At 34.7% G+C, this 13,266-nt stretch overlaps 2 protein-coding genes across 2 annotated transcripts in view; one reads left to right on the forward strand and one right to left on the reverse strand.

The window, feature by feature from the left end:
- The window catches only part of LOC109070748 (amyloid-like protein 1), a 53,504-nt gene extending 49,532 nt beyond the window's left edge, over nt 1–3,972 (reverse strand). Inside the window, exon 1 of the mRNA XM_042771772.1 lies at nt 3,629–3,972. Within this exon, the coding sequence (XP_042627706.1) occupies nt 3,629–3,691 (63 nt within the window). The 5' untranslated portion in view covers nt 3,692–3,972. The remainder of the gene's footprint in view (nt 1–3,628) is intronic.
- Nucleotides 3,973–4,550: 578 nt separating this feature from the next.
- Nucleotides 4,551–13,266, forward strand: part of LOC109103651 (suppressor of tumorigenicity 14 protein homolog) — a 28,547-nt gene continuing 19,831 nt past the window's right edge. The window contains exon 1 of the mRNA XM_042771773.1: nt 4,551–4,942. Coding sequence (XP_042627707.1) covers nt 4,919–4,942 — 24 coding nt within the window. The 5' untranslated portion in view covers nt 4,551–4,918. The remainder of the gene's footprint in view (nt 4,943–13,266) is intronic.

The raw sequence follows: 13,266 nt of genomic DNA on the forward strand, positions 1-13,266 counted from the left end.
ATGCTGAGACATAATTTTCCATCTTGGGCCTGAGGTACAGTAGGCGTCGTCAGCATGCAGGCCGCAGAGGCTGCAGATATTAATAGCACTGAATCAACACCCACCCGACCATCATTCAAGCAGCAGGGCTGAGAAAACGTGGTCTGCTGTAACAAATCTGTGTTTCCAGCTTCAAACTATTTTATCTGAAAGACTGCTCAAAAAGGTCAACTTTTACTTAACATTGAATTTTCTCAGACAAACAGCCAGTCCAGTTGCAGACCAGATAGAAGTAAATGTGTAAAATCAAAGAGTTTTTTTATTTTTTTTTTTACAATCAGAGCATGGCAAACTCCATTAAGTTGCATGCGGACATCTGCAGTCCACCATCTTGAAAGACAGCAAATTCCTCCGCCAATGCAAGTCGTCTAAATTCTAAAAATCTAAAAAGAGACTCCAGTGATATCAATTGTTATTACTAAGAACCATCCATTTCTTTACTGAAAAAGCTGTGCCCACCCTACAAAATAAATATGTCAGCTAATTTATCTTTCCATTATCAGGCCAGGTCCCGATTAGTTTGTCTCTCAGTCTCACACACACACACCACACCACAAACACACACACACAACACACCCCAACACACCACACACACGACAAAATGTACACAGACAAACAATCATTAACGCTTTCTTTTTTCATTTTCAAATCGGAACCAAATGATTCCTCTGATTAAATAAAATAATCTTATTATGCCATTTCAAAGTATACTCTACCATTGAAAAGTTTGGGGTCGGTAAGATGTTTTAAATTTTTTGGAAAGAAGTCTCGTGCTCATCAAGGCTGCATTTATTTGATCAAAAACACAGTACAACAGTAATATTGTGAAATATTATTACAATTTAAAATTTTCTGTTTGAATATTTTTTTAAATGTAATTTACTCCTGTGATGGCAAGAAACATTTCTTATTATTATCGATGTTGTGCTTTTGATATTTTTGTGGAAACACTTTTTTTTCAGGATTCTTTGATTACTAGAAAACATCTGAAGAATATATCTGAAAGAAGACAAATGAAGGTCAGAAGGGAAAAACCCTTCCACAATATGTAGTCTGCACATATATGTCATCATATTTCCTCTCTGTTCAATATTTAACAATAAGTGCACAGACATTGCTAAAGGCACTGCTGCAATAAACACAAAGAAAGGGTATCCCCTCACAGACCCCAATAAACTTTGATATCTGTGCTACAAATATCGCAAACCCATCTTATCTAACCTGCTTTACAATGACATTACAGACACACTGGGGCAATGCACACTGCAGGTGACAGTGGGTTTCCTAGACACACCCTAAAAAAGATGCTGTTTTTTATGATGATTGTTGGCGGCATCTTTTGTGGACCAGCAGCAAGAGGTGAGTGCTGACGCATTCAGACAGCAGGAGAGGGGACAGTGGAAGTCAGCCAGGTCTCCCTCCCTCCCTTCCTCAGCCTACAGTATGTGCTTTTCCAGATTTTCTAGGCAAGCTACTCATCGAAAAACAGCTTGACGATATCACAAACTAGTTTCAAATGCGTCAAAAACAGATGAGTATACTAACACAATGTCTTTATCAAGTTTTTAGTTTGTAAAGACATTTGTAGATTTATTATAGGTTAGGTTAAGGTTCAATTCTTGAATTCCACTGACCTCAATCAAACTGAGTGCATTCTGGGTTGTCAGGATGTGAGTTAGTATGGGGGATTAATATTAAGAGCAGAACAGTTGCAGAGCTGATTGATTATTGGTCATTGATTATGTTGTGCAAATGACTGAATGAACAACTGAACAGATAAAGAAACTCTGCATTTTCTTATTGATTTTTTGAGGTACAACTTTACAATAAGGTTGTGTTAACATTGTATAGTATATAGTGTTAACACACACACACAGCATTTTATTAATCTTGGTTTATATTAATATATATATATAATATATATATACATATATATATATATATATATATATATATATATTATATATAATATATATATAAACCAAGATTAATAAATGCTGTAAAAAATATTCATAAATCAATTCAATACATTCAGTATGTATATCTAGAGAGAGAGAGAGAGAGAGAGGGAGAGAACATCTAATTTTATTTATAAAATTTATAAAAAGAATTTACTTTCATTAGCTCATAACACATTAATGTTGAATGTAAAAAATAGTAATAAATTATATATTCTATATATTCTAGTATATATATATATATATATATATATATATACTAGAATATATAGAATATATAATTTATGTGTAGACAAGTAGTTTGTGTAGACAATATTTTGCACTAATTGTGTTAACTTTAACTCTATATATGTAGCTGTTTGTTTCCTTATGACTGAAGACAAATGCTAAAAAAATTATGTTAGGCTTTTTCTGAATGGAAAAATATTTTTTAACCCCAAAAATGGTGACACTAAAAATCCCTGGATTCAGTGAAGGATTGACAGATATGTGTTCTCTTGATCGCACCCTGATTCATTTACAAGAATTGAAAGGGATTTACAGAGTTTATATCCTGTCAGACAGACACAATCCTCTCCCTGCGCAACACTTTATTTCCCCAACATCTGCATGTGGCCAAATCTAGCATCAAATTATATAAAGTGTTTATATAATATATAAATCTACCACATTATTATTTTTTTTTTCATAAAGGATTACCAACCATTTCTAAAAATACAATATATATATATATTAAATAAAATAAATAAATAAATAAGTGTGGGATGTCAGGCATAAAATGTCTGAGTAACATCATTTTTCCATCTTGGGCCTGAAGGTACAGTAGGCTTCGTCAGCACTGCAGGCCGCAGAGGCTGCAGCATATCTAATAGCACTGAATCAACAACCCACCAGACATCATTCAAGCATCAGGGCTGAGAACGTGTCTGCTGTAACAATCTGTGTTCTCCAGCTTCAAACTATTTTATCTGAAAGACTGCTCAAAAATGTCACATTTTACTTATACATTGAATTTTCTCAGACAAACAGCCAGTCCAGTTGCAGACCAGATAGAAAATGTGTAAAATCAAAGATTTTTTTTAATTTTTTTTTTACAATCTAAGATGCATGGCAACTCATTAAGTTGCATGTCGGACATCTGCAGTCCACCATCTATGAAAGACAGCAAATTCCTCCTCAATGCAAGTACGTATTAAATTCTAAAAATCTAAAAGATTACTCAGTGATATCAATTGTTATACTAAGAAACATCCATTCTTTAATGAAAAAGCTGTGCCCCACCCTACAAAATAAATATGTTCAGCTAATTTATCTTTCCATTTATCAGGCCAAGGTCCCGATTAGTTCTTTCTCTCAGTCACACACACACACACACACACACACACACACACACACACACACACACACACACACACACACACACACACGCACAAATGTACACAGACAAACAATCATAAATCTTTTTTTTTTCATTTTCAAATCGGCTGCAATAATAATAATAATAATAATAATAATAATAATAAATATAGAAACAGCATAGGGAAAAAAATGAGCTAGCCTACCCAAGGTTAATCTGAAACAAGTGCATAAAAATCAGAACAATAAATGTATCATCCGCATTCGGATCCTACCTCATCTCTCCGGACGCAATAAGACAATAAAGTCATCAATATTAATGGCGTTTTCTGCCCCATTCTTCTTTCTTCTCTTCTTAGTGTTTAACTTTGCTGATTTATTTGATTGTCTAGTTTTAACTACTGTATTATCTCCAAAAGAAAAACCAGCGGGTAAGAACTGGTCTGCTACGGGATACGAGCTGGTCTGATCGGAGATATCTCCCGTGTCCGCAGATCTCCGTGTGAACTGACAATCGGCTGCGGCTCCGCTCAGTAAAACCAAACCCTCCTCCGCTCGGGTTGCGCAGAAGGTGGGCGTCTATCTGCTGATGAACGGCGGCCCCTGTTGGACATCCGTGGACAGGCCCTTTGGGTGCTTGTGAGGAAAGAGGTTAAATGAAGTTTTTGAGGAGATACATACAAAAGCCCATACTTTTCAGCCATCTAAATGCCTCTCGGTGCCTACAATTAATTATTTCCATAGATTTTACAGCCGCTGTTGCCCCACGCTACGATACTTTCACAGCCACCTTGTGTTTGAATGGTGTAGTTTCAGGATTGAGCCGCTAGAGGAAAGTCAAGATAAATGTGTACACCTTGTACGCACGCGCTAATATATACAGGCCAATGTATGATTATAAAATTAACAGATTTTATCTGTTAGAAAGCAAATGAGACTGTAATTTGCAATAAAAGTCTTGATGGATGAATGCATTTTTAATAGGCCTATTACTACCTTGAAAAATTTCATGCATTTTGAACATTCAAACACATTTGACAACTTTAACAAAAAAAAAAAAAAAAAACAAAAAAAAAAAAAAAAAACACTTGCATCGGCCCACTAATTATATGACGCATGATAACACAAGTTAACCTTTAAGGTATTTATTACACCTCTTACCTGCATACCTTTGTTTACTTGTTTAACTGCAATATAAAAGTACTAGTCTGAGTTAAGAATTTAAGAACAATTCTGAACAAGGTTTCTGAAACCAACATACAAAACTACTGATAGACACTTATGACATTGAGCTGTTTGTGAACGCCTGTGCGTTTGGTGACGGAAGTAGTCTTACCTTGTCATGCCCACTAAACTACAGCGTCATTCTGAGCCTTCAGGTGAGAGATGAGAGAACGCCGCGGGATCGACTGCGTGGAACTCTGAACGGTCCGTCGAGATTTTTTTCCAATTGGACTTTTCATCCAAACTGCCTTAAAAAAAAAGGAGCGTCCGGATTGACGGATCGGATTTTCAGGCGTGTTCTCTTCTTCTGTTTGGTAGCGAAACTAGTTTCCTGAAATAACATGAGTTCTGCCGTGTATGAACACGTAAGTGTCTTGTATTGTTGTTGTTTTGTTTGTTTGTTTGTTTTTTAACTAAACTTATCTGCACTTTAATTGAAATGGTGTATTTCCCCAACTTTAATGTTCCTAATATCAAATCGGATACATTTAACCTGGCCTCACGTAGGCTAGAAACCTCAGGGTAAGATTCGCTGTTAAAAATTTACCACACGACTTGAATATGTGAATTTAAACCCCTATCATAGAGATGGTTTGTGATGTTGCATACCAGTAGCCCAGTTTTATAATTTGTTTTCTTCATGGAATTTTTTTTTTTCTCCGCGTTGACACCTGTTCGAGTCTCGCGCTCTATTCCTCTGTTCTTATAGTGGTTTTTGATTCACTGGAATGAATCAAAAGCCCCACCAACTGTGGTGGGGCTTTTGATTCATTCCAGTGACTCGTTTGATGGAATTCACCAAAAAGATTCGTCAGGTGATCCTTTGCTCAGGTAGGCCATCGTTAAGCCTCACAAGTAGGGAGACTTGAATCATGAACTAGTTCAGTTCAAGAGGTGAACGAGAATGATTTGTTCATTGAAAACATTCACGTAAGAAGATTTCGTAACTGTCAATGAAAGGTTAGTGTACAGAAACGATTGAATAGAGTGAAATATTAGTTTTATATGACGTGAAGAAGCTAATTTGAGTGTTTTTTTTCCCCGTGTCGATTTTAATAAAATAAACCGGATTAACCTTCAAACAAGTGCTTCTTGGGTAAACCAGGTAGACATAGTTAGTATTAACCCTGTAAACACTGACATATGAAATATTTTCTTTTTTTTTTTTTTTCTTAAGATGGAACAGTTTATTGAACTTTAAGACAATTTTTATTTTTTTTTTAAATAAGTTTGCGTATTTTTTTTTGTATTTGTGTCATGTTTTGATGTCTTTCATGGTTCATGTAGTACATATAATTGTGAATATGGAGGTCAACAAAATACCTAAATTTTATCTGAGGCTCAAAATGAGCAAAAATATTAAATTTGGTACAGTTGCTGTCATTTATATGGCAAAAAAGGTACGATAAAATTTTAAAAGGTTGTGATGTAAATCAGTGAGATCTTTATTACAGCATCAATCAGACGACAGAAGACTGTAGTAGACAAATAAAAAGGTTTTTTTTTTTTTTTAACAAAGTTTTGATAATTTAGAATACTGTATCAAATATGATACTATAGGCTTCTTTGGGTGAATCCCTGACACTAGCATTTAGCATTCAGGGTATTATTTTTAGTGTTACCTGGAAATCCATCCCTTGACTGTGGCGTTGCTTGCGTTATGCTCTTCCAGTTGATCAGCAGTAATGTAAGACAATCCTAACACATACATCCCCTGAAGGAAAATTAAGTATTTGAGATCCATTTAATGGCACAGCGTTAGTGTAATTTCGTCTCTCTCTCGCTGTGCGGTTGTGGTAAAGTGTAAATTCTTGTCATAAAGTTGTTAATGAAGACACATCGGCTTTGGGCTTGGCTTTTTTATGGCCTCTGTCCTCAGTTAAGGTGCCATCTTGAGGTCTGAGTCACATCCACAGCTTAGTTGTTATTTGTCTATGATGACAAAATACATGAACACAATGCTTGTGGGAGCAAAAACCGAGAGATACACCCAGTTTTGAAACATTTTATTATATAATCCACATTATTCGTGTCTCGTTCTGGATTGCTTTGTGTGCCGAGGTGTTGAGAAATTTAGATTACTGGGTTGAGATGTCATTTGTCACCTATTTTCAAATCCCAAATAACACTAGTTTAATAAAAGCCAGTCATTTTCCTTGAGGTTCTTGCCTTCTAAGTAAAGTCATAATGGATGTGTGTGTCCTATAAATAGGTTGGTAAGTAATCATTTCTTTGGCTATTCTCTCACTTGATGCATTGGCTTTTTGTTTAGTTAAACCGTGTCAACCAAAATATGTTGACTAGAATTATAGACAGATGTAGCCATGTGTGATCAGGCGTGAGTAAGACTGTTACTGCATTAGGGGGAGGTAATGTGTACAGATATATAGGCTCCAGTTCCTGGTAAACACACCTAGATTTCCAGGTATTTTGCAGTCTCTTCCGTTCCTCGGGCCTGTTTCAACTTGATAGCCAGAATCCTCAAATACTCACGGAGGACAACAAATGCATTTAGTCTTTTTTTTCAGGCTCCTCCAGACAAGCTTATTTCAGTAACGGTAAAAATCAATAATAAAAAAAAAAACAATAATTGTTTGATTTCTTTTTTATAAGATTTTTTTTAAAATATATATGAGAATAAAACACCATGTCATACTCCCGTATTTAATAGGCAAGAACAAAATTCCTGAGCTTCTTTCTTAGAAAATGCTTTTTAAAATGAACTATGTGTGGTATTTTACCATTATCATTGGATTTCGCTGTATTTTGCAAGCGCAGGAGCCCGTTTATGAATCATACCTTAAAGTTCAGTATTTTATATTTAGAAATGCAGTTGTTTGCAGTGCATCTATTGGACAAACTTTGAGTCTTGTCTGCTTTCTGTTCAGCATCTTAGATTAATACAGCGGATCTTTTCTTTTGAAAGATTTTTCTTTCTTTTGTGTCCAATCATCAGTGCCATTCATTTAGGTTGAATGTAATATGTTCTTTGCTGTGATGTGAACTGATGATACTGAGGCAGACTGCATTGTTTGGTACATACTCAGCTATTCACAGCCGCTGTCTATACATGTGACTATCAGATCCTTTCTGAGAAAAACAGATGAAAAGAATATAGGCCTAAATGTATTACAGAATAGATAGCATTTCCTCTATTTTTGCTACACAGGCTAAAATCAGTGGTTTTATGTGAAAGACATGAATTCACACTTGTGCTAGATATCAGCATGTTATAGATAGCTTTAAGCTAGGGGTGTGACGAGACACTTATCCCACGAGACGAGACGAGGCACGAGACTGGGTTCACGAGAACAAGACGAGACAAGATTTTTAAACTTTTTTTAAAATAAATCCTCAGTGATGAAATATATAGGGAAAAAATTGTATTGTCTTTTATTCAACTGAAAAATACAAAATGCAAAAAAATGTAGGTGCATTTTGAAATCAAATTTTACTTTTCAAACCAATTTATCAAAAGTTTAACAAAAAATACATGTTTAGGGCCCTAGGAAATGTTTTACTATTTCTCACCATATTATTTATATTTTTTTTTATTGTTACCAAATTCTGTGTTTTAGCATGTCTAATTATTTGAATGCATAACACAAATTAATTTATTCATTTTATTTTTTCTTAAAGTAGCCTTGTGTATTTAAATTTTTCTGGTTATCAAATTTTGGGGGAAGTCGTGGCCTAATGGTTAGTAAGTTTGACTCTAACCCTAGGTTGTGGGTTCGAGTCTCGGGCCGGCAATACCACGACTGAGGTTGCCCTTGGGCAAGGCACCGAACCCCCAACTGCTCCCCGGGCGCCGCAACATAAATGGCTGCCCACTGCTCCGGGTGTGTGTTCACGGTGTGTGTGTGTTCACAGTGTGTGTGCACTTTGGATGGGTTAAATGCAGAGCACGAATTCTGAGTATGCAACACCATACTTGGCTGTATGTCACGTCACTTTCACTTAAAAATGAAGGCATAAAACATTAATTACATCATTTAATTATTGAAATTTAAGCAAACTTTTTTTTTTGCCAAACAAAGTGGATTTACTATTAAAATTAAAACATGGAAGAAGTGTTGTGTGATTATTGCTTTAAAATAATGTTTGTTTCATTTTAGTAGTAGTAATAGTTGTAGTAGGCTGTGTACATTTTATTGTCGTTATTTCAAACAGGACTTTTATTTTGACGGGTTGCCGTGAATACCTTTACAGTTCTGTGTATGTGCTTCTGTCATGAAGTGACTCTCAGAGGAGTTCTGGAGATGTTGTTCACGTGTTTACGTCTTCATTTAGTGAGACAGCAGACGCTGAAATCACCGCGAGTGTCACACGTGCTTCAGTGCGCGGGTCGGCACAATTCATTAATAGAGACAGGCAGAACATGCAGGATTAATATTTTAATCGGCTTTTGTGGCTTTATATTTACAGATACTTGTCCAATTCGTGGTTTGATTTAAGTGTAATGACCTACTTTTGGTTAATTAATTCAAAAGTTGAGAAATTCTGTGACATTCCGCGTTAAAATGTGAATTCTGTTTTTATGACTGGATAAAGACTTCACTGCGTAATTTTCCCAATTATCATGCGGCCACTTGCCTGATGTGAACATAATATCTTACATACCTTACATTACATACCACTGGTGAAACACGCGAGACACATCGGATCTCGTCACACCCCTACTTTAAGCTAAAATGTGGTTCACTGGTTTATTAAAAGTTTCAGGCATTGTGATGTAAGAGGATTGTTCTATTGTGTGGCAAATCTAAGTTGAAGTTTTGTAGCTTATTTCATGTATTAGCTTTAAGATTATCTATATGTTATTACAATCATTGATCTACATTAATGTATATATATATATTTTTAATTTTATGGAAACATGAATGAAATGAGGCCTACAAAAAAAAGAGGAGAAATTGCAGTGAATTAAAATTTTCTACTGTTTCTTGCACAGAACTATTGCTTGTCTTCAGAGGATATGGAATAAATCACAATTCAATGTCGTACGGACTATTATGGTGCATTTATGGAGATCTTTTTTGCCATTGTTGGCTCAGTTTAATATATACAATTAAACAAATAATAAATAATTTAGTTATTCAAACAACAACAATCTCTGTTAGGTCTATTATTTACAGACTTTATTATAAAGATGTTTGGGAACCCAAATAACCTCTGGTCCATGTTGCCTGATGGACCAGTTCTTACATTCTGTATCATCTCAGTCGATCAGTCTCAGTCTCATTCAGCACTGATTCATCTTCTCTCTGCTTGCAGTTTCAGGTTTGTTAACTTGAGGTTATACAGTAGGTTGAGTGTGTTTGTAACCTAGTTGGAAAGACATTTTGTTTGTAGTTTATTGAATGGCACCTTTGTGATAGTACAACTTATTACTAAGAAATGTTACACCGAGACTGAACTCGGCCACAGGCACACCTTTTTTTATACTTAGTCTTATGCAATACTATTTTGTACAATCCCTAAAACTATTTTGGTATTCCTAAAAGTGTTTTATTATTTATGTGATGCTACAAGTCTTGGAGAAAGAGTTGTTGTTTTTGATTAGTTGAGCTGACTGACAAATATTTAAAACTATTTTAAATAATATATTTAGTATTCTTTTATAATTACTATAAATGCTGTTTTTGCAGGCCTAAAAATATCTTATCTGGAAAGCCATGTTTAGGGTACGATGGTGGTTGCTGGTCACATTTTTTTCTCAATGTATTCTCTTAAAATCTGGATGGTTCAGAGTCTGTTCAGGATTCAAATACTTACTGTTAAGATGAAACATTTATAGATGTGGGTGATTGGGGACTTCATTAACAGCCTTTACTGACTTTCTGTTCATTTGAAATTCATTTTGTAATAAAATTATTGCTGTTTTCGCATGGACAAATATTACTGCAAGACAGTAGTTTGATTCAACTAAAAAAATCTTGATACATCATGTTGCTGTTTTTTCAACACTTCCAGTTTAGTTTTAGTTAGTTTCAGTTTATTTTCAACAGTTTCATAAATGATTATCATTTCCTGTTCTTGTTAGCTTGCTTTATTAACTAACAACCAATGCAGCTTAATGAATCATTTACATTGAGATTATTGGAAGTTTTTCATTACATGGCCTGAGTTTTGGTCTACAATTATTTCCTCAAAGTAGTGGAATAGTATTTTAATTCCAACAATTTGACAAAAACGTTTTCTGTCCAGGCTGAGTTTCTTTTTGAAACGCTTCAAAGACATTGTCAAAAACTTGACTATCTCGTTTACTAGTAGTTTTCTGCTTTTGTTTCATAATGTTTTAAAAAAGCCCCTAATATAGTACAATTATCTGCTGGATGGAGTACAAACATATCAACTGCATAAATGACTCAACTGTCCTTTCTCTTTTAATTGCCTGAACATATCTTTAAATATTCTGTTTGGCCTTAGGGGGATTCATTCTTCAATATTTAATTGCTCCTGTGTTGTTTGGAGGCTCTTCAGTGTCCTGAACTGTCTTTTCCAGCTGACTGACCAGTCAGTGATTACTGGCCTCTGGTCCAGCTCCGTGTCAGAAGTATTAGACAGCTGGACTCTCTCAGAAATGTGGTCGCCTTGGTTTTGCAGACTGAAAACTGGCGTCAAAAAAATCCTTTGTAGCATTTAAAATGACTGATTTGACTGCTTTTTTAAATTATTTATTCCAATAATAAATATATTAAATAAATTCTTAAAATTATTTATTCAGATTAATTCTATACTGTTTTGTTTTCTGACATTTAGTAGTTATCATCCATAACAAAAAAAAACCAACCAAAAAATAAAAGCCAAATTGAATCAGTCAGAATTTTAATGTTGGTGCCACCCTTTACTTTAGTTAAGCTGAAAACATTTTCTTCATCATGCTGATTTTGCTCCAGCGTGAATTTGTTGGCTTCACATGTGTTAATGTCAAATCTTGCTTATGATTTGGAGGTTCTGACCCCTATTTCAGCGGTCAGTTTGGCTGCACAATAGTGATTCATTAACATTATATGTTCTTGACCGGTAGCTGAGGCTAGAAGTACAAAGACTAAACTTTTAGTTCCTAGAGAAACAGGAACAGAAATAAAACAGAACAAATGCAAACAGTGCTGATATGTTGCAGTGCAAGATTAAAGTCATATAGAAAGATGAGTTGAGTCAACAGCCTGTGATGTGTCTGCCATGAGAGAGATAACATAAGTGTAACGTGAAGAATTTTAGATCTTATCCATGATCAAGTTTTATCTGCAGGAAGCAATAATGAGAACCTTTTTTTTTTTTAAAAAAAAGTATGTCTGTTCTGGTTTGGTCCTTCCTTTTTTTTTTTTTTTTTTTTTTTTTTTTTTTTTTTTTTTTTTCCTTCAGAAGCTTGAGAAACTGGTTTGGTTAAGCATGCCATCAATCATTTTTCATGTGGTAAGCAGAAATAGTTTAATGCATGGGTCAAATCTATACTTAGGACTGTGAACAGCCTCTTCTGTGGGAAATCCACACTACAGGATACTGCCGACTTTTTCCCTTTTTTTTCTTTTTTTTTTTTTTTTTAATAGTTTTTATTCATTAGAAAGTTCTTTCTCTATATGTGATTTGATTTTTTTTTTATGCTAAAAACATTTTTGTATGTGTCAAAGTAAATAAAAATACACTTTTTCAAAATGACAAAATTAAATCATATTTGTCTAAGTCATGGATTATTAAATGAGACATCGCTCCTAAAATGGTAGATTTGGGGTGTTAGTGTATCAGATGTTTTGGGATAAGCTGTAACAGTGCTTTAAATAATAGTATTGTTTAGCTATATTCAAATATGCTGAATATTAAATCTTATCACGGCTGGAAAAGAATAAAAGTTTGTGCATTAGTAGTTTTCTATTGTTCTATTGTACTTCTGTGTCATTTATCTTTCCTTAAGGGACAACTTAATTAAAAAGCAGCTTAGTTTTTTAATAACATTTATTGGAAAAGCATGGGAAATATCTATTAGGAAATTTCTTTCTTTCTAGTTTTTAGGTCAAACAGTGTGGGAACAGTGGATCTGTCTTTATTCACTTTATAGAAGTAAGCTGTTTTCAGTGAAAGTGCGAGACGTCTGATTCTGCCATAGGTAAATAATGAGAAGAATAACACAGTTCAGTAAACTGTAAAAATAGTAAAACTAATTGTGCTGCACAAACCAGTGTGTTTATGATTATAATAATCATAAAATAACATGACAACAAATAGAGCTTAATGGACCAATGGTTTTTGTACAGGTAAAATAATTGGAAGCTATGGGAAGTCGTGAACATTCAAGCTTTTATTTTGCTTTCACATAAAGTAGTTTTCTTTTGTTTGTTCCATTGAAAAGCTTGATCCATACCTAATCTTTAATTACGGTGTTATTGCTCCATTTTCTGAGCACTCCTCAGTTCAGAGAAAGAACACTTTATGCTTTATGCAGATTTTACCTGTGGATGGGGCATCTAATTAGATTTGTCTACCCTGGCTGATAAAAGTGAGAAAGAGACGCTACTGATTTGCTGATGGCCCTTAGTGAGAGTGATATGTCTTCAGTATGGCGTTTTGCAGAGGGTTATGGGTAGAATCACGGTGTGTAAAGCTGTTATTAGGCTGTGATCAGGATGACTGATAACAGAAGCCCACAGGAGCAAGTGACTTGTGTTCCCCGACGATTCTCTTAATC

This window comes from Cyprinus carpio, chromosome A15 (genome assembly GCF_018340385.1).
Source record: "Cyprinus carpio isolate SPL01 chromosome A15, ASM1834038v1, whole genome shotgun sequence".
Lineage (NCBI taxonomy): Eukaryota > Metazoa > Chordata > Actinopteri > Cypriniformes > Cyprinidae > Cyprinus > Cyprinus carpio.